Raw genomic sequence first — 24,934 nt, forward strand, 5'->3', positions numbered from 1 at the left:
CGGCAGAGGGGAACACCGGGCGAGCTCGGTGTAGAGCACAAAAAAAACCGTCCTCATGAAAATTGTTGAGACCTAGCCCGAGTCCGCCTTGCCGGTCCGTCGTACGGCACCAGACGCGGTTGAACGTCCGGTGGTGCCGGCGGTTCAGGAAGACATCGGCCAGGCATCGAGGACTCGTGCGTGCCCCGGGGTTCAGGCTCTCGACGGTCAGCAGCCGTCAAGCCCGAGGCACCTGGGGGTGGGTCAGGTGGAGACACGTGAGGATCAGCCTGCGACACCTCCCTCCCCGAGTCGACGGTCACATCACACGCCCGGTCGTCACGGCACAGAACGGGGTCACACGGTGCCGCATAGGGCTTCAGTCGGGAGGGGTGCACATACCAACGGCGTTTCCCCCATTTAATCTGTATACTCTGGGGCCGTGCAACCCGCACAATTTCCACCGGTCCCCTCCAAGGTCTCAACAACTTGGGGGACGTAGCCAACGGTGCATGTGGACAATGCAGCCAGGCCTTATCGCCTGGTTTCCAATCATGCGTATGCACCCTCCGCTCATGCAATTTCTCGTTTGCAATTTGCCGCGACCGCGAATTCAACCTTGCCCCCTCCCGCGCTTCAGTCAATTTGGCGATATTAAATTTGATGTGGTCTGCCAATTTAGATTTTGCACGTGGCTGGGAAATCCCCAGTTGGACGTCCATGGCCGGATCGGCCTCCCGCCCATACATGAGAAAAAATGGGGAAAACCCTGTCGCCGCATGAGGGGCCATTCGATAGGCCGCGAGTACCCCCGGCACCTGTAAGTCCCAATCAACCTGATCGTCGCAGACCTGTTGGCACAACATAGACGTAATCGTTCTGTTCAGACGCTCAACCATCCCGTCAGTCTGCGGGTGGTAGGGGGAAGTACGCACTTTCTTTGTACCCAACAGGTCGCACACCTCGCGCAACAAAACACTCGAAAAATTCTTCCCTTGATCCGTCAGCAAGCGTTCGGGGGCGCCCTTGTCCAACACATAACCCTGGACAAAGGCGTCCGCCACCGCCGCAGCCGACTGGTTGGCGAGCGGCCATGCCATAGGCCATCGGGTGAAGTATTCCACGCCAACCAGCAGGAACCTATTTCCCCTTGGTGTAACCGGAAAGGGCCCCAAGATGTCCAACGCTACCAATTCGTTTATACGCGAAACCTGAATGGATTGCAGCGGTGGATTAGCTGCCAATGGTGGCGGTTTCCTTTTGGCGCACCCTACGCATCCCTTAAGAATATTCGCCACGTCGTTACCCATCCCCGGCCAATAATAGTCTCGCTGGATTAGGGCGAGCGTTTTGTGAAAACCCAGATGCATGAGCCGTTCATGAGCTGCCAGAACAACCCTACCCCGCACAGCAACAGGCACCACGAGCACGTGACGCCGGGACATGTTGTCCCACCTCATCAACAGGCCCTGTCTGCACACCCAGGAACCGACCCGCGCCTCCCCTTGTTCGGGAGCGCCAACTTTCCGACGCAGCGTAAGTAGGGAGCTGTCGGACATCTGGAGGCGGCCCCACTCAATGAGGGGCAACGACAACAGCGAATCCCTCCCCGTGGGGGCGTCCTCTCCCGGGGTGTCAGTGGCGGCGAGCGCAACTCCCGGGGTGCCGGCGACCGGGGGTTTGCACCGCGCTGATCCCAACAAACATGTGCAGTCCGTGCACGGCGGCAACCGCGACAAGGCGTCCGCGTTTGAGTGCCGCAACCCTTTTCGGTAAATCGTCGTGAATTGGTAGTCTTGAAGGACCTCCAACCATCGGGACAATTGGCCCGATGGCTGCGCCACGCGCATAGCGTATTGTAGAGCCGCATGGTCCGTCCGGACCGTAAAATGACGGCCGTAAAGATACGGCCTGAATTGCTGTGTAAAAAACACAATGGCTAACAATTCACGACGAGTTACGCAATAGCGTTGTTCTGCGGGGGAAAGAACCCTACTACCGTAGGCGACCACCCGTTCAACCCCCCCGACCAACTGTGAGAGCACCCCCCCGATACCCGTATTGCTGGCGTCCGTGTCAAGCAAAAACGGTTGTGTGAAATCGGGGTAACACAAGGGGGGAGCCTGCACCAAAGCGTCACGGAGGGAGCAGAACGCATCCTCCTCCTCTGCCCCCCAGTGAAACCTCACACCCTTAGCCGTCAAAGCGTGCAGGGGCTTGGCTATGGTGGCAAATTGCTTGACAAAACGACGGTAATAGGAGGCAAAACCAATGAAACTACGAACCTCCGTGACCGAGGTTGGCGTTGGCCATGAGCTGACGCAATGCGTCTTAGCAGGGTCCGTCGAGATCCCTGAACGACTCACGATATGGCCCAAATACCTGACCGATTCCCGAAGCAGAAAACATTTAGCCGGTTTAAATTTTAGCTTAGCGGAACGCATCCTGAGGAACACCGCTCTCAGTCGCTGGAGGTGCTCCTCGAAAGTCCGACTAAAGACGATAATATCGTCAAGATAAATCAAACAGGTATCCCATTGGAGGCCCGACAAAACCAATTCCATGAGTCTCTGGAACGTGGCGGGAGCGGAATGTAAGCCCATGGGCAAACGGTTGAATTCAAAAAGGCCCCCAGGTGTCCGGAAAGCAGTTTTAGGTTTAGACTCGTTATCGAGTGGCAATTGCCAAAATCCAGAAAGCAGATCGAGTGTGGAAAAAAACTGCGCTCCCGCCAAGGCATCCAGCGACTCATCCATCCTGGGGAGCGGATACGCATCCGCCATCGAGATTTTGTTTAAGCGGCGGAAATCGACACAAAACCGCAAGGACCCGTCCTGTTTCTTTACTAGGACAATAGGAGCACCCCACGGACTAGAAGAGGGCGAAATGATATCGGCCGCCAACATATCATTAACCGCCGATTGCACATGTTCCTTCTCGGCCGGGCTGAGCCGGAAGGGATTCTGACGAATAGGGGCCGCGTCCCCTGTAGCTATGTGGTGGCGCAACAGGTCAGTGCAGCCGATATCGTACTTATGTTTGCTGAACACGTCAGCAAACTCGATGAGCAAACCCCTCAATGCTCCCAATTGCACCCCGGACAAGTTAGCAGAACCCGCACACAGCGAGTCCAACCACTCAGTCCCCTCATCACTTTGAGGATGCGACTCGACAGTAAAATCTGCTTGAGCCACGAGCCGTTCCTCAACGGGCAGCGGCGCGGCGTGAGCCAGCACCGTTCCCTGCGCAATTACGGCCGGCCGCGACCCCGTATTCAGGACCATTACGAACGGCTCACTGTCCCCTCTCACCACGGTTTGAGCAACCGCTAAGTCGAGGCCCTTACTGGCTCTGTTTGACGGCCCCAACAGCACCCCCTGTGCCTCCGCACCCACCTCGAGTGGCTTCCTGAACCGAAGGGGTACTAACATTTGCGATCCCGGGGGTACCCGTACAGTGTGAGTCGCCAGCGCCTGCACCGTCGCACAAACCGTGCGCACTTTGATAGGGCTCGACAAGAAGGCAACCCGCCGACCTGACGGAAGCTCTATGCAGGCCTGATCAATAAGAATTTTGATGGGCATTTTTGACAAAAAGTCCGTACCTAGCAAACAGGGAACGGCCAGCGATGATGATACAAAAATAGGGCCCGCTAATTTAATGTCCCCAATGCAAATAGTCGCCCGAATCTGGCCGATGATCCCCAGGGATCCCCCATTCGCCGCATAAAATGGCACGTCTACCGGCAGAAGGGGTCTACTTTGGACGGGAAGAATGTTATAAATAAGGTCCGAGATGATGGTGGCCGACGCACCCGTGTCAACAAGCACCCGGACCTCAACCCCGTCAATGAACCCCGTTACCACGGACGACCCGGCTGACGCAGCCACGATCCTGTGGGCCAATTCGGACCACTCGACTGCTTGCGGGCCGCGTACGGACCCCCCTCGCCGAATTGAACCCCCGGCACCCAGCCGCGAACCCCCCACCGCGAAGCGGCGACCCGAATGTGCCGTGTTTGTGGACCGAACGTGTGAGGTGCCGCGACTTGCCGGGTTTTGTTGGGATGACTTGTGGCCCTGGTCGTCGTCCCGACGTGGTCCTGCGGCGCGCGGACGCGGGGCCCGGCACCCGGCTGCGACGTGACCCCGAAGGCCGCAGTTGTAGCAGACGACGGACGTCGTAGGTTTCGGTTGCTCCAGCTTGCGGGGCGAACGTGTGGGCAAACGACCTCCCGTTCTCCACTCCCCCGGACACGATGCAGCGAAGCCCCGCTCCTGCACCGCAGCTGGCTGAGGTTCGGCGATCGTGGCGGCCAGTGCCGCATTCCCCGGCCATTTGCAGACGACCCCCGGCTTGCGTTTGAGGACCTCGTACGCGTGAATGCTCGTGGCGATCGCCAGGGAGCAGATCTCCATCTCGTCTGCCACGTTGATGGGGACCCCCAACTCGTGGGCCAACACCAGCAGCTGCTCCGTCACCATGGCGTCCTTCCCCTCCTTATCCATGCGGGGAAAAGCCGCGTCCGCCAAGGCGAGCAGTGCCGTGCGGTAGGCTAGCGTCGTTTCCCCAGCCACCTTCCGCCGATCGTAGAACTGGTGGCGGCACGTGGAGGGCGGCCCGAACACCTTCGCCATCAGGTGTAGTGCGGCCTGGAGCGTAGAGCGGGACGACCTTGCAGCAGATGTGAAGGCTGCAAGCGCGTCGTCGTCAAGCATCGCTGGCAACGCACGCAGGGCAGTGGTGTCGGACCACCCCGACATCTCCTGATGAGCGAGGAACCTTCGTTGGAAGGCTCCCCAGTCGCCCCCATCCGCCTTGAACGCCGACAGCGCGGGCAATCTTTGCTGGAGGACCCGATCGTCGTCGACGTCGGAGAGATTTTCCCGCGCTCCGCTGGAGTTGTGTAAAATGTCGGCTCGGTTGTCAGGCGCAAAATGGAGGGCTCCGGCGCGCGCCGATGACGTGGGCTGCGCTGCGCGGAGGTGTCCGGCCACGTGGCGTCCGTCTTTCCCGCCAATCGGTGGCGGCCCCCCAAAAACGGCGGCAACTTCCAGGCTTTTGGCGCGAAGCGCCCTTTGGCGGGAATCCTCCACCGTCGCTTCCTCCACGACCCCCGCAGCCGTTTTTCCGCTCGCCGGAACGGAGATGTCGGCCAAGACAGCGGCGGCGGCGAGTAGCAACTCCGCCAAGCGGGCGTGCGCGTCCTGGAGGCCGGTGTCGGAGGCAAGCGGAGCGTCGGCCATCACCGCGAAGTGCTGCATCGGCGGCAACTCCTCGTCCTCTACTCCCGAGGTCGGTGTCCCCGGTACGCCGTCGTCATCCCGACCTCGCTCGTGGGTACGGGTAGTCTTCCTTGTGTCCATACTTCTTGAAGACAGGTTTACTTCTGACGCCAGTTGTAATGTAGTAACTCGGCGGGAGACGACTTCACGGGTAACACACTCTTTATTTTATCAAACTTGGTTACAGGTGACTAACACCTACTTTGTATCTCGGGTGACAACCACCCACTTAGCTACTTGGCGACTAACGCCCACTGAGCTACTCGGATGACCCACATCCACTTAGTACTCGGGTGACAAACACCCACTTAGCTACTTGGCGACTAACGCCCACTGAGCTACTCGGATGACCCACATCCACTTAGTACTCGGGTGACAAACACCCACTTAGCTACTTGGCGACTAACGCCCACTGAGCTACTCGGATGACCAACATCCTCTTAGCTACTTGGCGACTAACGCCACTGAGCTACTCGGATGACCAACATCCACTTAGTACTCGGGTGACAAACACCCACTTAGCTACTTGGCGACTAACGCCCACTGAGCTACTCGGATGACCAACATCCACTTAGTACTCGGGTGACAAACACCCACTTAGCTACTTGGCGACTAACGCCCACTGAGCTACTCGGATGACCAACATCCTCTTAGCTACTTGGCGACTAACGCCACTGAGCTACTCAGATGACCAACATCCACTTAGTACTCGGGTGACAAACACCCACTTAGCTACTTGGCGACTAACGCCCACTGAGCTATTCGGATGACCAACATCCACTTAGCTACTCGGCGACTAACGCCACTGAGCTACTCGGATGACCAACATCCACTTAGCTACTCGGCGACTAACGCCACTGAGCTACTCGGCTTCACTAGGTCTTCAGCTCCGTCTTCGGGTCTTCAACTGGGTAACTCTCCCCGAGTGCTCTCGCGCGTCCCCCTTTATACCCCACCTGCGGACGTCGCTGCGAGCACCCACTTATTCGACCAATCGCCGGGCGCTGGCTACGATCCTCTTTTCCCACATCTCATCGTGCCTCACCACTCACTCCGCGCCGCCTCGTCATCTGTCACTCCCGGCGCGCGCGTCCACACCACGCCCACAACGCGTGCCCAACCCCGCACCCCGCGCCGCCCCGTGATCCATCACTGTCACAGTCGGCGCACGTCAATACCACCACTACACATATGCGTGTTTAGTGGGGGTGCATGTGTGTGTTTAGTGGGGGTGCATGTGCGTGTTTAATGGGGGTGCGTGTGAGTGTTTAGTGGAGGTGCGTGTGAGTGTTTAGTGGAGGTGCGTGTGAGTGTTTAGTGGGGGTGCATGTGTGTGTTTAGTGGGGGTGCATGTCCGTGTTTAATGGGGGTGCATGTGAGTGTTTAGTGGAGGTGCATGTGCGTGTTTAGTGGGGGTGCATGTGCGTGTTTAGTGGGGGTGCATGTGCGTGTTTAGTGGGGGTGCATGTGTGTGTTTAGTGGGGGTGCATGTCCGTGTTTAATGGGGGTGCATGTGAGTGTTTAGTGGGGGTGCATGTGCGTGTTTAGTGGGGGTGCATGTGCGTGTTTAGTGGGGGTGCATGTGCGTGTTTAGTGGGGGTGCATGTGAGTGTTTAGTGGGGGTGCATGTGAGTGTTTAGTGGGGGTGAGTGTTTAGTGGGGGTTCGTGTGCGTGTTTAGTGGGGGTGCGTGTGCGTGTTTAGTGGGGGTGCATGTGAGTGTTTAGTGGAGGTGTGCGTGTGGTTAGTGGGGGTGCATGTGCGTGTTTAGTGGGGGTGCATGTGAGTGTTTAGTGGGGGTGCATGTGAGTGTTTAGTGGGGGTGCGTGTGTGTGTTTAGTGGGGGTGCATGTGTGTGTTTAGTGGGGGTGTGAGTGTTTAGTGGGGGTGCATGCGAGTGTTTAGTGGGGGTGGCGTGTGTGTGTTTAGTGGGGGTTCATGTGAGTGTTTAGTGGAGGTTCCATGTGAGTGTTTAGTGGGGGTGCATGTGAGTGTTTAGTGGGGGTGCATGTGAGTGTTTATTGGGGGTGCATGCATGTGTTTAGTGGGGGTGCGTGTATGTGTTTAGTGGGGGTGCATGTGAGTGTTTAGTGGAGGTGTGCGTGTGTTTAGTGGGGGTGCATGTGAGTGTTTAGTGGGGGTGCATGTGCGTGTTTAGTGGGGGTGCATGTGCGTGTTTAGTGGGGGTGCATGTGCGTGTTTAGTGGGGGTGCATGTGCGTGTTTAGTGGGGGTGCATGTGCGTGTTTAGTGGGGGTGCATGTGCGTGTTTAATGGGGGTGCATGTGAGTGTTTAGTGGGGGTGCATGTGCGTGTTTAGTGGGGGTGCATGTGCGTGTTTAATGGGGGTGCATGTGAGTGTTTAGTGGGGGTGCGTGTGAGTGTTTAGTGGGGGTGCATATGCGTGTTTAGTGGGGGTGCATATGTGTGTTTAGTGGGGGTGCATGTGCGTGTTTAATGGGGGTGCGTGTGAGTGTTTAGTGGAGGTGCGTGTGAGTGTTTAGTGGGGGTGCATGTGTGTGTTTAGTGGGGGTGCATGTCCGTGTTTAATGGGAGTGCATGTGAGTGTTTAGTGGGGGTGCATGTGCGTGTTTAGTGGGGGTGCATGTGCGTGTTTAGTGGGGGTGCATGTGTGTGTTTAGTGGGGGTGCATGTCCGTGTTTAATGGGGGTGCATGTGAGTGTTTAGTGGGGGTGCATGTGCGTGTTTAGTGGGGGTGCATGTGCGTGTTTAGTGGGGGTGCATGTGCGTGTTTAGTGGGGGTGCATGTGAGTGTTTAGTGGGGGTGCATGTGAGTGTTTAGTGGGGGTGAGTGTTTAGTGGGGGTGCGTGTGCGTGTTTAGTGGGGGTGCGTGTGCGTGTTTAGTGGGGGTGCATGTGAGTGTTTAGTGGAGGTGTGCGTGTGGTTAGTGGGGGTGCATGTGCGTGTTTAGTGGGGGTGCATGTGAGTGTTTAGTGGGGGTGCATGTGAGTGTTTAGTGGGGGTGCGTGTGTGTGTTTAGTGGGGGTGCGTGTGTGTGTTTAGTGGGGGTGTGAGTGTTTAGTGGGGGTGCATGCGAGTGTTTAGTGGGGGTGGCGTGTGTGTGTTTAGTGGGGGTTCATGTGAGTGTTTAGTGGAGGTTCCATGTGAGTGTTTAGTGGGGGTGCATGTGAGTGTTTAGTGGGGGTGCATGTGAGTGTTTATTGGGGGTGCATGCATGTGTTTAGTGGGGGTGCGTGTATGTGTTTAGTGGGGGTGCATGTGAGTGTTTAGTGGAGGTGTGCGTGTGTTTAGTGGGGGTGCATGTGAGTGTTTAGTGGGGGTCCATGTGTGTTGTTTAGTGGGGGTGCGTGTATGTGTTTAGTGGGGGTGCATGTGAGTGTTTAGTGGAGGTGTGCGTGTGTTTAGTGGGGGGTGCATGTGTGTGTTTAGTGGGGGTGAGTGTTTAGTGGGGGTGCGTGTGCGTGTTTAGTCGGGGTGCGTGTGCGTGTTTAGTGGGGGTGCGTGTGTGTGTTTAGTGGGGGTGCATGTGAGTGTTTAGTGGAGGTGTGCGTGTGGTTAGTGGGGGTGCATGTGCGTGTTTAGTGGGGGTGCATGTGAGTGTTTAGTGGGGGTGCATGTGAGTGTTTAGTGGGGGTGCATGTGCGTGTTTAGTGGGGGTGCATGTGCGTGTTTAGTGGGGGTGCATGTGCGTGTTTAGTGGGGGTGCATGTGAGTGTTTAGTGGGGGTGCATGTGAGTGTTTAGTGGGGGTGAGTGTTTAGTGGGGGTGCGTGTGCGTGTTTAGTGGGGGTGCGTGTGCGTGTTTAGTGGGGGTGCATGTGAGTGTTTAGTGGAGGTGTGCGTGTGGTTAGTGGGGGTGCATGTGCGTGTTTAGTGGGGGTGCATGTGAGTGTTTAGTGGGGGTGCATGTGAGTGTTTAGTGGGGGTGCGTGTGTGTGTTTAGTGGGGGTGCGTGTGTGTGTTTAGTGGGGGTGTGAGTGTTTAGTGGGGGTGCATGCGAGTGTTTAGTGGGGGTGGCGTGTGTGTGTTTAGTGGGGGTTCATGTGAGTGTTTAGTGGAGGTTCCATGTGAGTGTTTAGTGGGGGTGCATGTGAGTGTTTAGTGGGGGTGCATGTGAGTGTTTATTGGGGGTGCATGCATGTGTTTAGTGGGGGTGCGTGTATGTGTTTAGTGGGGGTGCATGTGAGTGTTTAGTGGAGGTGTGCGTGTGTTTAGTGGGGGTGCATGTGAGTGTTTAGTGGGGGTCCATGTGTGTTGTTTAGTGGGGGTGCGTGTATGTGTTTAGTGGGGGTGCATGTGAGTGTTTAGTGGAGGTGTGCGTGTGTTTAGTGGGGGGTGCATGTGTGTGTTTAGTGGGGGTGAGTGTTTAGTGGGGGTGCGTGTGCGTGTTTAGTCGGGGTGCGTGTGCGTGTTTAGTGGGGGTGCGTGTGTGTGTTTAGTGGGGGTGCATGTGAGTGTTTAGTGGAGGTGTGCGTGTGGTTAGTGGGGGTGCATGTGCGTGTTTAGTGGGGGTGCATGTGAGTGTTTAGTGGGGGTGCATGTGAGTGTTTAGTGGGGGTGCGTGTGTGTGTTTAGTGGGGGTGCATGTGTGTGTTTAGTGGGGGTGTGAGTGTTTAGTGGGGGTGCATGCGAGTGTTTAGTGGGGGTGGCGTGTGTGTGTTTAGTGGGGGTTCATGTGAGTGTTTAGTGGAGGTTCCATGTGAGTGTTTAGTGGGGGTGCATGTGAGTGTTTAGTGGGGGTGCATGTGAGTGTTTATTGGGGGTGCATGCATGTGTTTAGTGGGGGTGCGTGTATGTGTTTAGTGGGGGTGCATGTGAGTGTTTAGTGGAGGTGTGCGTGTGTTTAGTGGGGGTGCATGTGAGTGTTTAGTGGGGGTCCATGTGTGTTGTTTAGTGGGGGTGCGTGTATGTGTTTAGTGGGGGTGCATGTGAGTGTTTAGTGGAGGTGTGCGTTTGTTTAGTGGGGGGTGCATGTGTGTGTTTAGTGGGGGTGCATGTGAGTGTTTAGTGGGGGTGCATGTGAGTGTTTAGTGGGGGTGCATGTGAGTGTTTAGTGGGGGTGCATGTGAGTGTTTAGTGGGGGTGCATGTGAGTGTTTAGTGGGGGTGAGTGTTTAGTGGGGGTGAGTGTTTAGTGGGGGTGCGTGTGCGTGTTTAGTGGGGGTGCGTGTGCGTGTTTAGTGGGGGTGCATGTGAGTGTTTAGTAGGGGTGCATGTGTGTGTTTAGTGGGGGTGCATGTGAGTGTTTAGTGGAGGTGTGCATGTGTTTAGTGGGGGTGCATGTGAGTGTTTAGTGGGGGTGCGTGTGTTTAGTGGGGGTGCATGCGTGTGTTTAGTGGGGGTGCATGTGAGTGTTTAGTGGGGGTGCGTGTGTTTAGTGGGGGTGCATGCGTGTGTTTAGTGGGGGTGCATGCGTGTGTTTAGTGGGGGTACATGTGAGTGTTTAGTGGGGGTGCATGTGTTTAGTGGGGTGCATGTGCGTGTTTAGTGGGGGTGCGTGTGAGTGTTTAGTGGGGTGCATGTGTGTGTTTAGTGGGGGTGCATGTGAGTGTTTAGTGGGGGTGCGTGTGAGTGTTTAGTGGGGGTGCGTGTGCGTGTTTAGTGGGGGTGCATGTGCGTGTTTAGTGGGGGTGCATGTGCGTGTTTAGTGGGGGTGCATGTGTGTGTTTAGTGGGGGTGCGTGTGAGTGTTTAGTGGAGGTGCGTGTGAGTGTTTAGTGGGGGTGCGTGTGTGTGTTTAGTGGGGGTGCATGTGAGTGTTTAGTGGGGGTGCATGTGCGTGTTTAGTGGGGGTGCATGTGCGTGTTTAGTGGGGGTGCATGTGCGTGTTTAGTGGGGGTGCATGTGCGTGTTTAGTGGGGGTGCATGTGCGTGTTTAGTGGGGGTGCATGTGCGTGTTTAATGGGGGTGCATGTGAGTGTTTAGTGGGGGTGCATGTGCGTGTTTAATGGGGGTGCATGTGAGTGTTTAGTGGGGGTGCGTGTGAGTGTTTAGTGGGGGTGCATGTGCGTGTTTAGTGGGGGTGCATATGCGTGTTTAGTGGGGGTGCATGTGTGTGTTTAGTGGGGGTGCATGTGCGTGTTTAATGGGGGTGCGTGTGAGTGTTTAGTGGAGGTGCGTGTGAGTGTTTAGTGGGGGTGCATGTGTGTGTTTAGTGGGGGTGCATGTCCGTGTTTAATGGGGGTGCATGTGAGTGTTTAGTGGGGGTGCATGTGCGTGTTTAGTGGGGGTGCATGTGCGTGTTTAGTGGGGGTGCATGTGCGTGTTTAGTGGGGGTGCATGTGTGTGTTTAGTGGGGGTGCATGTCCGTGTTTAATGGGGGTGCATGTGAGTGTTTAGTGGGGGTGCATGTGCGTGTTTAGTGGGGGTGCATGTGCGTGTTTAGTGGGGGTGCATGTGCGTGTTTAGTGGGGGTGCATGTGAGTGTTTAGTGGGGGTGCATGTGAGTGTTTAGTGGGGGTGAGTGTTTAGTGGGGGTGCATGTGAGTGTTTAGTGGGGGTGCATGTGAGTGTTTAGTGGGGGTGCATGTGAGTGTTTAGTGGGGGTGCATGTGAGTGTTTAGTGGGGTGCATGTGCGTGTTTAGTGGGGGTGCATGTGCGTGTTTAGTGGGGGTGCATGTGTGTGTTTAGTGGGGGTGCATGTGCGTGTTTAGTGGGGGTGCATGTGCGTGTTTAGTGGAGGTTAATGTGCGTGTTTAGTGGGGGTGCATGTGTGTGTTTAGTGGGGGTGCGTGTGAGTGTTTAGTGGAGGTGCGTGTGAGTGTTTAGTGGGGGTGCGTGTGTGTGTTTAGTGGGGGTGCATGTGAGTGTTTAGTGGGGGTGCATGTGCGTGTTTAGTGGGGGTGCATGTGCGTGTTTAGTGGGGGTGCATGTGCGTGTTTAGTGGGGGTGCATGTGCGTGTTTAGTGGGGGTGCATGTGCGTGTTTAGTGGGGGTGCATGTGCGTGTTTAATGGGGGTGCATGTGAGTGTTTAGTGGGGGTGCATGTGCGTGTTTAATGGGGGTGCATGTGAGTGTTTAGTGGGGGTGCGTGTGAGTGTTTAGTGGGGGTGCATGTGCGTGTTTAGTGGGGGTGCATATGCGTGTTTAGTGGGGGTGCATGTGTGTGTTTAGTGGGGGTGCATGTGCGTGTTTAATGGGGGTGCGTGTGAGTGTTTAGTGGAGGTGCGTGTGAGTGTTTAGTGGGGGTGCATGTGTGTGTTTAGTGGGGGTGCATGTCCGTGTTTAATGGGGGTGCATGTGAGTGTTTAGTGGGGGTGCATGTGCGTGTTTAGTGGGGGTGCATGTGCGTGTTTAGTGGGGGTGCATGTGCGTGTTTAGTGGGGGTGCATGTGTGTGTTTAGTGGGGGTGCATGTCCGTGTTTAATGGGGGTGCATGTGAGTGTTTAGTGGGGGTGCATGTGCGTGTTTAGTGGGGGTGCATGTGCGTGTTTAGTGGGGGTGCATGTGCGTGTTTAGTGGGGGTGCATGTGAGTGTTTAGTGGGGGTGCATGTGAGTGTTTAGTGGGGGTGAGTGTTTAGTGGGGGTGCATGTGAGTGTTTAGTGGGGGTGCATGTGAGTGTTTAGTGGGGGTGCATGTGAGTGTTTAGTGGGGGTGCATGTGAGTGTTTAGTGGGGTGCATGTGCGTGTTTAGTGGGGGTGCATGTGCGTGTTTAGTGGGGGTGCATGTGTGTGTTTAGTGGGGGTGCATGTGCGTGTTTAGTGGGGGTGCATGTGCGTGTTTAGTGGAGGTTAATGTGCGTGTTTAGTGGGGGTGCGTGTGCGTGTTTAGTGGGGGTGCGTGTGCGTGTTTAGTGGAGGTGCGTGTGCGTGTTTAGTGGGGGTGCGTGTGAGTGTTTAGTGGGGGTGCATGTGCGTGTTTAGTGGGGGTGCGTGTGCGTGTTTAGTGGAGGTGCGTGTGCGTGTTTAGTGGGGGTGCATGTGAGTGTTTAGTGGGGGTGAGTGTTTAGTGGGGGTGCATGTGAGTGTTTAGTGGGGGTGCATGTGCGTGTTTAGTGGGGGTGCATGTGAGTGTGGAGGTGTGCGAGGAGAGAGCAGCGCCGGCCGAGTTTCTCCGCTACGGTTGCACCACAGGAACATTCTGTGGAAACTATTGCCAGTGATGATTGTTGACAACAATTGCTATGAAATCTTCGCAGTCGATCACAGCCTATGAGGTGTGGTCTTGGTCGTGAAGTCTGTTGCGCTGACGCTACCGACGGCAGTATCGTGCTTTTATTCTGCCCTCGGCTTCTTGTGGTGTTCACAAGGGGCCGGCATTCCACCCCACTCCCTTCCCAGCAACTCAACTACTCTCATTGCGAGGCCACTATTCGATTCCGGATCATATAATTGGTATGGTCTTGTTATCATTCGTATTGTTTCTCAATTATTCTCCGTTTAATGATGAAATGTAATAACTTATTAAGTTTTGTGTGCTCTGTTAGCTGCGGTCTCGCCGGGATAGGGGTGGCTCGCAAACCAACCTGCCGCACCGGTGTCACATTGACCAATCACCACCATGGGCCTAAATATATTGAACGATTGGAAATAATAACTTCTCACGCATGTGTAATGTAGTAACTCGGCGGGAGACGACTTCACGGGTAGCACACTCTTTTATTTAAACCAACGGTATTACACGAGTGATCAACACCCACTTAGCTACACGGGCGACTAACGCCACTTAGCTACCCGGGCGACCTACGCCCACTTAGCTACTCGGCGACTAACGCCACTTGGCTACCCGGGCGACTAACGCCCACTTACTACTCGACTATCTACTCGGGCGACTAACGCCCACTTAGCTACTCGGCGACTAACGCCCACTTAGCTACTCGGGCGACTAACGCCACTTAGCTACCCGGGCGACTAACGCCCACTTACTACTTGACTATCTACTCGGGCGACTAACGCCCACTTAGCTACTCGGCGACTAACGCCACTTAGCTTCTCGGAACACACCCAGCTGGGGTGTCCGTCTCGACCCTGGGTCCCACAGTCCCGACCCACATGGGCGTCGGACCTCGGGTCCCACGGTCTCGCCTTCGAGCCACACGGGCCCTACCCCTTCCACTCCGTCCGTAATCTCTTAACTGGCTAACTGCCCCGAGTGCTCTTGCGCGTAACCCTTTATACCCCTCCTGCGGACGTCGCTGCGAGCACCTCCCCTTCGACCAATCACCGGGCGCTGGCTACGATCCTCTTTTCCCCATCTCGTGTCAGCGCGCCTCCACACCCACGCCGCGCCGCCCGTCATCTGTCACTCCCGGCGCGCGCGTCCATACCACGCCCCCAACGCGTGCCCAACCCCGCACCCCGTGCCGCCGCGTGATCCATCACTGTCACAGCCGGCGCACGTCAACACCACCACTACATCACCCCCTACCACATAGCTCGCAGCCGACCCGGCTGCTATAAAAATATACAAACCCCCCTTCCCCCTGTGTGCCCCGTAACACAACAAGAACAACAAGAACAACAACTAACGTAACAACATAACACAACGCGAACACTACCATCCGCAATCATCAACCAATGCCACCACGACAACAGAACAATATATACAATCAGGCGAGAGACAACAATAAATGTGTATGCGGAAAAAAAATGTGTTTCCTTGGCTCGTGTAGCGTCCCCTTCCTTCCGAGCGTCCCTTGAACGGGACATTACCCCGGGAGAGGGGGAACACGGCGGCGAGCTCAGGGTTGAAAAAGAGGGAACACCAAAAATTTTTTTTTTTTTTTCACAAAAAGTGTCGTGTCCTAGCCCGAGTCCTCCTAGCCGGTCCGTCGTACGGCACCCGACGTGGTTGACCGCCCGATGGTTCCGGCAGTTCAGGAAAGCACGGGCCAGGCATCGGGGGTCCACGCGTGCAGCGGGGTTCCGGCTCCCGACGGTCAGCAGCCGTCAAGCCCGAGTCACCTGGGGGTGGGTCCGGTAAAGACACGTGAGGATCAGCCTGCAACACATCCCCCCCCGAGTCGACGGTCACGTCACACGCCCGGTCGCTACGGCACAAAGCGGGGTCACGCGGTGCCGCGTAGGGTTTCAGTCGGGAGGCGTGCACGTACCAACGGCGTTTTTCCCATTTAATCAGTACACTCTGGGGTCGTGCAACCCGCACAATTTCCACCGGTCCCCTCCATGGCCTCAACAATTTGGGGGACGTAGCCAACGGTGCATGTGGACAATGCAGCCAGGCCTTATCGCCTGGTTTCCAATCGTGCGTATGCACCCTCCGTGCATGCAATCTCTCGTTCGCGATCTGCCGAGACCGCGAATTCAATCTCGCAGCCTCTCGCGCTTCAGCCAATCTGGCGATATTAAACTTGATGTGGTCTGCCAATTTAGATTTTGCACGTGGCTGGGAAATCCCCAGCTGGACGTCCATGGCCGGATCGGCCTCCCGCCCATACATAAGAAAAAATGGGGAAAACCCCGTTGCCGCATGAGGGGCCATTCTATAGGCCGCGAGTACCCCCGGTACCTGTAAGTCCCAATCCACCTGATCGTCGCAGACCTGTTGGCACAGCATAGACGTAATCGTCCTGTTCAGACGTTCAACCATTCCGTCAGTCTGCGGGTGGTACGGGGAGGTACGCACCTTCTTTGCACCCAACAGGTCGCACACCTCGCGCAACAAACTGCTCTCAAAATTTTTCCCTTGATCCGTCAGCAAGCGTTCGGGGGCGCCCTTGTCCATGACATAACCTTGGACAAAGGCGTCCGCCACCGCCGCAGCCGACTGGTTGGCGAGTGGCCATGCCATGGGCCAGCGTGTGAAATACTCTACGCCAACCAGCAGGAACTTATTTCCCCTGGGTGTAGCGGGAAAGGGCCCCAAGATGTCTAACGCAACCAATTCGTTTATGCGCGAAACCTGAATGGATTGCAGTGGCGGATTAGCCACAACCGGTGGCGGTTTCCTCTGGTTGCACCCTACACAACCCTTAAGAATGTTCGCCACGTCGTTGCCCATCCCCGGCCAATAATAGTCTCGCTGAACTAGGGCGAGCGTTTTGTGAAAACCCAGATGCATGAGTCTTTCATGGGCAGCCAGGACGACCCTACCCCGCATGGCAAAAGGCACAACGAGCACGTGACGCCGGGACATGTTGTCCCACTTCATCAAGAGGCCCTGCCTGCACACCCAGGAACCCAGCCGTGTTTCCCCCCCTTCGTACGCGTCAACCTTCCGACGTAGCGTGAGTAGGGAGCTGTCGGCCATTTGAAGACGGCCCCACTCGATGAGAGGTAACGCTAACAGCGAGTCCTTCCCCGTGGGAGCGTCGACTCCCGTAGTGTGAGTGGCGGCTAGCACAACTTCCCCGGAAACGGCGACCGGAGGTTTACACCGCGCCGATCCCAGCAGGCATGCGCATTCATTGCGCGGTGGCAACCGCGACAAGGCATCCGCATTCGAGTGGCGCAAACCCTTGCGGTAAATCGTCGTGAATTGGTAGTCCTGGAGGACCTCCAGCCATCGGGACAATTGGCCGGACGGCTGCGCCACCCGCATCGCGTATTGGAGAGCCGCATGGGCCGTACGAACCGTAAAATGACGCCCGTAAAGATACGGCCTGAATTGCTGTATGAAAAATACAATTGCCAGCAATTCACGCCGTGTCACGCAGTAGCGTTGTTCCGCAGGGGACAGGACCCTGCTACCGTAGGCGACCACCCGTTCGACTCCCCCGACCACCTGTGAGAGCACTCCCCCGATACCCGTGTCACTGGCATCCGTATCGAGCAAAAACGGCAGCGTAAAATCGGGGTAACACAGGGGGGGAGCCTGCACCAAGGCGTCACGAAGGGAGCAGAAGGCAGCCTCCTCCTCGGGCCCCCAGTGAAAGCGCACCCCTTTAGCCGTCAAAGCGTGTAGGGGCCTGGCTATGGTGGCAAACTGTTTAACAAAACGTCGGTAATAGGAAGCGAATCCTATGAAGCTGCGGACTTCAGTGACCGAGGTTGGCGTTGGCCACGAGCTGACGCATTTCGTCTTAGCAGGGTCTGTCGATATCCCTGTCCGACTAACTATATGGCCCAAGTACCTGACCGATTCCCGAAGCAGGAAACATTTAGCCGGTTTAAATTTAAGCTTGGCGGAACGCATCCTGAGGAACACCCCTCTCAACCGCTGGAGGTGTTCCTCAAAAGTCCGGCTGAAAACGATGATATCATCGAGATAGATCAAGCAGGTGTCCCATTGGAGACCTGACAAAACCAATTCCATGAGCCTCTGGAACGTGGCGGGAGCGGAATGTAAGCCCATGGGCAAACGATTGAATTCAAATAGGCCACCCGGTGTCCGGAAAGCGGTTTTAGGTTTCGATTCGTCATCGAGGGGCAATTGCCAAAAACCCGAAAGCAAATCTAGCGTCGAAAAAAACTGTGCTCCCGCCAAGGCATCCAGCGACTCATCCATTCTGGGGAGCGGATAAGCATCGGCCATCGAGATTTTGTTTAGGCGGCGGAAATCGACACAGAAGCGCAAGGATCCGTCCTGTTTTTTAACAAGGACGATGGGAGCCCCCCACGGACTGGAGGAGGGCGAAATGATATCTGCCGCCAACATGTCATTAACCGCCGATTGCACATGCTCCTTTTCGGCCGGGCTGAGCCGAAAGGGATTCTGTCGAACGGGGGCCGCGTCCCCCGTAGCTATGTGGTGGCGCAAAAGGTCTGTGCAGCCAATATCATACTTGTGTCTGCTGAACACGTCAGCGAACTCAAGCAGCAAGCCCCGCAACGCTCCCAACTGCACACTGGACAAGTTACCAGACCCCGCACACAACGAGTCCAACCACTCAGTCCCCTCCTCGCTTTGAGGATGCGTATCGGTACCCGAATCTGCGTGAGCAACGAGCTGTTCCACTTCGGGAAGCGGCGCGGCGTGAGCCAGCACCGTTCCCTGCGTAATGACGGCCGGCCGCGACCCCGTATTGAGGACCATAACGAACGGCTCAGTGTCCCCCCTCACCATGGTCTGAGCTACCGCCAAACCGAGGCCCCCTTGTGCCCTATTAGACGGCCCCAACAGAACTCCCTGTGCCCCCGCTTCCACCTTGAGGGGTTTCCTCAACCGAAGGGGTACCAACATTTGCGATCCCGGGGGCACCCGTATGGTCCGAGTCGCCAACGCCTGCACTGTCGCACAAACCGTGCGTATCTTAGTAGGACTCGTCAAAAACGCAACCCGCCGACCCGATGGAAGCTCGATGCAGGCCTGATCTATAAGAATTTTGATGGGCATTTTAGACAGAAAGTCCGTGCCTAGCAAACAAGGAACGGCCAGCGATGATGATACAAAAATAGGACCCGCCAATTTGATATCGCCAATAGAAATAGATGCCCGAATCTGGCCGATAATCCCCAAGGAACCCCCGTTCGCCGCGTAAAATGGCACGTCTACAGGCAGAAGGGGTCGACATTGGACGGGAAGAATGTTATAAATAAGGTCCGAAATGATAGTGGCCGACGCACCCGTATCCACAAGCACCCGGACCTCAACCCCGTCAATAAACCCCGTCACCACGGACGACCCGGCCGACGCAGCCACCATCCTATGGGCCAATTCGGACCATTGAACTGCATTCGGGCCGTGTACGAACCCTTCTCGCCGGACCGAACCCCTGGCGCCCATGCACGGGTCCCCCACCCCCAAGCGGCGACCCGAACGTGCCCCGTGCGCGGACCGAGTGTGTGAGGTGCCGCGACTTGCCGGGTTTAGCTGGGACGGCTTGTGGCCCTGGTCCTCGTCCGGACGTGGTCCCGCGGCGCGCTGACGCCGAGCCCGGCACCCGGACGCGACGTGACCCCGAAGCCCGCAGTTGTAGCAGACGATGAGGGACGTCGTAGGTTTCGGTTGCTCCAGCTTGCGGGATGAGCGTGTGGGCGAACGACCTCCCGTTCTCCAGTCCCCCGGTCTCGATACGGTGAAAGCCTCCTCCCGAGCCGCAGCAGGCTGAGGCTCGGTGACCGTGGGGGCCGTTGCCTCGTTCCCCGCCGATGCACAGATGACCGTCGACTTTCGCTTGAGGACTTCGTAGGCGTGAATGCTCGTGGCGATCCCCAGGGAACAAATGTCCATCTCATCCGCCACATTAATGGGGACGCCCAAATTGTGAGCCAACGCCAGCAGCTGCTCCGTCACCATGGCGTCCTTCCCCTCCTTGTTTATGCGGGGAAAAGCGGCATCCGCCAACGCGAGCAGCGCCGTACGATAGGCGAGCGTCGTTTCTCCAACCGCCTTTCGCCGATCGTAGAACTGGTGGCGACAGGTGGAGGGCGGCCCGAACACCTTCGCCATCAGGTGTAGTGCGGCCTGGAGCGTTGAGCGGGACGACCTCGCAGCAGATGTGAAGGCTGCAAGCGCGTCGTCGTCGAGCATCGCCGGCAGCGCACGCAGGGCAGTGGTGTCGGACCACCCCGACATTTCCTGATGTGCGAGGAATCTTCATCCGCCTTGAACGCCGACAGCGCGGGCAATCTTTGCTGGAGGACCCGATCGTCGTCGGTGTCGGAGAGATTTTCCCGCGCCCCGCTGTGGTTGTAGAAAATGTCGGCTCCGGTTGCAGGCGCAAAATGGAGAGCTCCGGCGCGCGCTGATGACGTGGGCTGCGCTGAGTGGGGGTCTCCGACCACGTGGTGTCCATGTTTCCCGCCAAACGATGGCGGACCCTCAAAAACGGCGCCAACTTCAAAACTTTTGGCGCGAAGCGCCTTTTGGCGGGATCCCGCCAGCCTCGCTCCTTCCTCCAACCCCGCAGCCGTTTTCTCGGCCGCCGGAACGGAGATCTCCGCCAAGATTGCAGCGGCGGCGAGCAGCAACTCCGCCAACCGGGAGTGCGCGTCCTGCAGGCTGGTGTCGGAGGCGAGCGGAGCGTCGGCCATCTCTGCAAAGGTCTGCATCGGCGGCAACTCCTCGTCCTCTCCTCCCGAGGTTGGTGTCCCCGGTACGCCGTCGTCTTCCCGACCTCGCTCGTGGGTACGGGTAGTCTTCCTAGTGTCCATTCTTCTTGAAGACAGGTTTACTTCTGACGCCAGTTGTAATGTAGTAACTCGGCGGGAGACGACTTCACGGGTAGCACACTCTTTTATTTAAACCAACGGTATTACACGAGTGATCAACACCCACTTAGCTACACGGGCGTCTAACGCCACTTAGCTACCCGGGCGACCTACGCCCACTTAGCTACTCGGCGACTAACGCCACTTAGCTACCCGGGCGACTAACGCCCACTTACTAGTCGACTATCTACTCGGGCGACTAACGCCCACTTAGCTACTCGGCGACTAACGCCCACTTAGCTACTCGGCGACTAACGCCCACTTAGCTACTCGGGCGACTAACGCCACTTAGCTACCCGGGCGACTAACGCCCACTTACTACTTGACTATCTACTCGGGCGACTAACGCCCACTTAGCTACTCGGCGACTAACGCCACTTAGCTTCTCGGAACACACCCAGCTGGGGTGTCCGTCTCGACCCTGGGTCCCACAGTCCCGACCCACATGGGCGTCGGACCTCGGGTCCCACGGTCTCGCCTTCGAGCCACACGGGCCCTACCCCTTCCACTCCGTCCGTAATCTCTTAACTGGCTAACTGCCCCGAGTGCTCTTGCGCGTAACCCTTTATACCCCTCCTGCGGACGTCGCTGCGAGCACCTCCCCTTCGACCAATCACCGGGCGCTGGCTACGATCCTCTTTTCCCCATCTCGTGTCAGCGCGCCTCCACACCCACGCCGCGCCGCCCGTCATCTGTCACTCCCGGCGCGCGCGTCCATACCACGCCCCCAACGCGTGCCCAACCCCGCACCCCGTGCCGCCGCGTGATCCATCACTGTCACAGCCGGCGCACGTCAACACCACCACTACACATGCAACTCGGCGCTTTTATCAGGTGCGTATCGCGTGGCGTGATTACCAATCGTGCAGTTAGGGTCGAAGCTAGTTTTGTTTTGTTTATTAAAGTCGAGTCCGGGCTCTGCTCGGTTCGGGGTACTGCTGGTGCCACCACGCTTGTGAAGCCGGCACTGGTGTCTCTCCGCAGCTCGAGCGAGCGCTACGAGGAGGAGATGGCGGTGCGAGCCGAGGCTCTAGTCAACTCCGGCAGGCGGCTGGTACAGAGGTACGAGCAGGAGAAGAGCCGTCTCGCCGACGGGCTGCTCCACCCACGCTTGCACGGATGGCCGGATGACGTCGCGGCCACCGAACGGCCAAACCACCAACCCGACGGACGACCCCCACCCGACCGCCAGCCCACGGGTACCCCCACCGAGTAAATGACCCAACACGCATCATCCTGACACACTGACCAAATAACTTACAGACCGATAATTCGCCACCCCATCCTATGACCCAATAAAATACTTTCGCAACAATATATATGAACCCGACACCCGACTTTCCCACCCTCTGACTCTATAAGACACCGAGGCCAATACAATACACCGACTTGGTGAAACTCTGACCCATCAATCGACCCATTTGACTTCGAGCCTATCCACCGGATCACCAGCTGACCTACTGATCCAATAAACACTCTAACCTGGTAACTTACTGCCAAAATACTGATCCACCAAATGACCCTATAACCTTGCCAGCTAGGCTCAGACTCACGACCAGCTGATCTAATAATCCAAAAACCCACTGTCCCACCAGGCTATCCCCGCTATGAAGGAGGGACCGGTATTATAAATTAATGTTGTGTTTTTGTTCCGCGTTTAGGCACCACTGCCATTACTTGGCCATAAACGTGTTTAAGCCCAGGAGTGTCTGTGCACTCATCTTTCCCAAATGGAAGCTGCTCGTGGTGGAGGCAACATGTCACGTCTGGAAACGCAAAACTAGTTTAGCACCAATGGATTTGACTAAAACCACTCATGCACAAGACCAGTTGAAAAATTATCCTGACATTTTTATAAATTAATACACACCGTGAGGAGGGTAGTTCCTTAAACAGCATGCTCGAAGTGGTCGAGTGACATGGACATATGTTCTCCTGTACGTGCATTCCATGTAGTTATGTTCTCCTGTAAACGAGGGCTACTCCTCAGAAAATGTGCACAACGCACGCTGCGCTTCCACGGTTTCATCTTTACATGTCATAGCGATCTGCAGGTTCTGCGCTTGTTTAGCTTGAGGCTGTAGTCATCGCCGCGATGCCGCGAGGGAGTCTGCTGAGTGAGCTCCTGCGCCCCGTTATCAATCGAAGGCTCGCGTTGCCGAGCCACGTGTCGCCAGGCTCGATCGGAACACGACAGTGGCTGGGAGGGCTCGGCGGGCTGTTTAAAGTTCTTGGGAGACACCGCAATGGGGGATCAACGTAGGCTCGGAATGAACTTAGCAAAATTATATCACTTGAGAGAGCAGGCTGCAGATGTGTGCGTCGTTGTCTCGTTACCAGCTTTTGTTGAAAACTTGGGTGTCATGTGGAGCATTTCATAATTCTCGTGACAGACTGCAACGGCTGAAGTGGAATTCCTCACACATCCGACACGACACAATATACGCACAGACACACGTAAACTTTACCCCCTGTATTTCCAATATTCCTATAACCGTGCTCGATTCAAGACACGTATTATCTCTTTATCGGTGACACCTTTAATAGTCATGTTTTTTGCTGGCTGTTTTGTGTATGTGGATCTTTGGCGCTGTCTGATGAACAAAAATAAAATTAGTTCCTTGGGTGTTATCCCCTCCATATACGTAGGCTTTGTTCGGGCACTCCAGTTTCCTGCCACACACGACGACCAATTCAGCTCCTGCCCTCAAGACCCTCTTGGAAATGCAGCTTGAGACCACCAATCACTGCACTGCCACTCCCCAAATGCAGGATACTGCAGCATGCGTCAAAAATAAAATCCATTCCAGTCATTCTCAGCACAACAACGGATGAAGGCCCTTCCCGTACGTCGCGTTAACAATGGGGGTCATTTGATAATATTTCACCACGCTGGTGAGTGCGAGTGCAAAATTATTCCCGGTGTAGCGATCCGGAGCGTTCCGACTGAAAGTAAACATTGAGCATCGCGATGGAGAGAAAGAGCAGTCTAATCACGAGAGAAGAAGGCGCGATGAAGGGACCACTCCTACCCCTTGTAGAAAGCCACCCTCCCTTATCACGCTTCTTGATACTTCTCCACTGTTCCAGGCGGCGTGGGCCAGGTCTTCACGAACCGGCTACCCTTATACCGCCCCCTGCTGGCATGGGGTGGCGACGCCTGTTCATCACCCAAATTCGGAGGCCTCATTCCCCGCCGTTCTGGCCTTAGTGACGGAATATGGAGGTGCTTCGGGATACAAATTAAATGTAACTAAATCGGACTTGATGCCCCAAATACGTTCTCAAGAAATTAGTTTTCAATCTAGATGATTTAAAAGTGTATCGCTCCAGTGGCTTCCTAATATCGGAAGCGCATCTGAAAGCGTGTGATGTGCTGAGGCCAGAGCACAAATAATCATCCCCATGCAACATGGCCACCATGATGCAGTCCCCCATGCAACATGGCTACCATTAAGTCCCCCATACAACACTGCCAACATGAAGTCCCCCATGCAACTTGGCCACCTGGATATCACTCATGCATCATGGCCGCTATGAAATCTTCAATGCATCATGGCCACTGTGACATCCACCATGCAACATGGCCATCGGGATGTTCCACCATTCACCATGGCCCTCTGTGACATCCCTCATTCCTGTTCTTACCTTGCGGTGATTTGATGCAGATGGAGGCGGTGCCCTCTGAGGACAGTGCCCTCCATGTGGTACAAGATTCGCCCTTATTTCTCGCCTCTCCAGATTGGCTCATCTACACGCACACAAAGACAAAGGTCCACCACATAGGCTTTAGCAAGATGTGGGGGATAGTGCAAGCGGCAAGTACTGAGCCAGGATCTCTGAGATCCTGGGCTCCACATTCAGGAGGGTCCTGCTGAGATGTCAGTTCTCAGCGTTCGGATATTTGGCCAATGTCAGATGTCACACTTGGATTAACAATGAGACACGTGTGTATTTAAAGGACACACGCAGGTTAATGGCATCCTTCAAACTGTTAAGAGAAGTAGGGCTGGGCCAGGACATGCCACGGCCACGAGGAACAACAATAGCTGATGGTCTAGAACAATAACGGAGGTGCAGCCAAGTATCAGAACACGTCTGAGAGGATGGCTGCTAGAAAGATGGAGCGACAAAATCGGTGCTTGGTGGATTATTCCATCGCAGGATCGTGAGGGGTAGCAGGGTCTCAAGGAAGGAGGCCTTTATCCAGTAGTGGATAGATAAAAGTACAGTAGATTATTAAAACGTAGAAAGGCAGGTACACAGAGAGGATCTTGGGGAGATACTCTGATAGATGCACACACACTCAGGCAGCCAAGCAGATGCACACTTAGGTGTATGGATAGGTGACAGGTAGCCACACGCGGAGTGGAGAGCACACGTCCATTAATACTTCACCACACGAGTCGAAGAGCCACACGTACCTCCATGGTGGCAACTTGCAGAGCAGGGTGCACAGAACTAATAGCGTCGCTCGCGCAGTCCAGGTCTCTGCGTGCGAAGCAGGAGACGAAGCCGAGGATCACATAGAGTCGAGGGGGTGTGACGGCACCCACATCTCAACACGAGTCAAGTCACAATGCGGACTCACACCATGAACCCACATCATCAACACAATCACTCACAACACGAAACACA

The 24,934-nt window shown here is 56.0% G+C and overlaps 1 protein-coding gene across 2 annotated transcripts in view; it reads left to right on the plus strand.

Moving 5' to 3' along the window:
* LOC144738250 (uncharacterized) overlaps window positions 1-24,934 on the plus strand; it is a 103,651-nt gene that overhangs the window by 74,537 nt on the left and 4,180 nt on the right. The window contains exon 4 of one of the 2 annotated variants that reach the window (XR_013589192.1): window positions 21,281-22,918. Coding sequence is in view for 1 of the 2 variants with exons in the window: in XM_078621240.1 (XP_078477366.1) it covers window positions 21,281-21,508 (228 nt within the window). In the remaining variant the exon portion in view is untranslated. Of the gene's footprint in view, window positions 1-21,280; window positions 22,919-24,934 lie in introns of those variants that run through there. The other variant, XM_078621240.1, reaches the window with a different exon arrangement.

Source organism: Lampetra planeri, chromosome 79 (assembly GCF_965212315.1).
Source record: "Lampetra planeri chromosome 79, kcLamPlan1.2.h2, whole genome shotgun sequence".
NCBI lineage: Eukaryota > Metazoa > Chordata > Hyperoartia > Petromyzontiformes > Petromyzontidae > Lampetra > Lampetra planeri.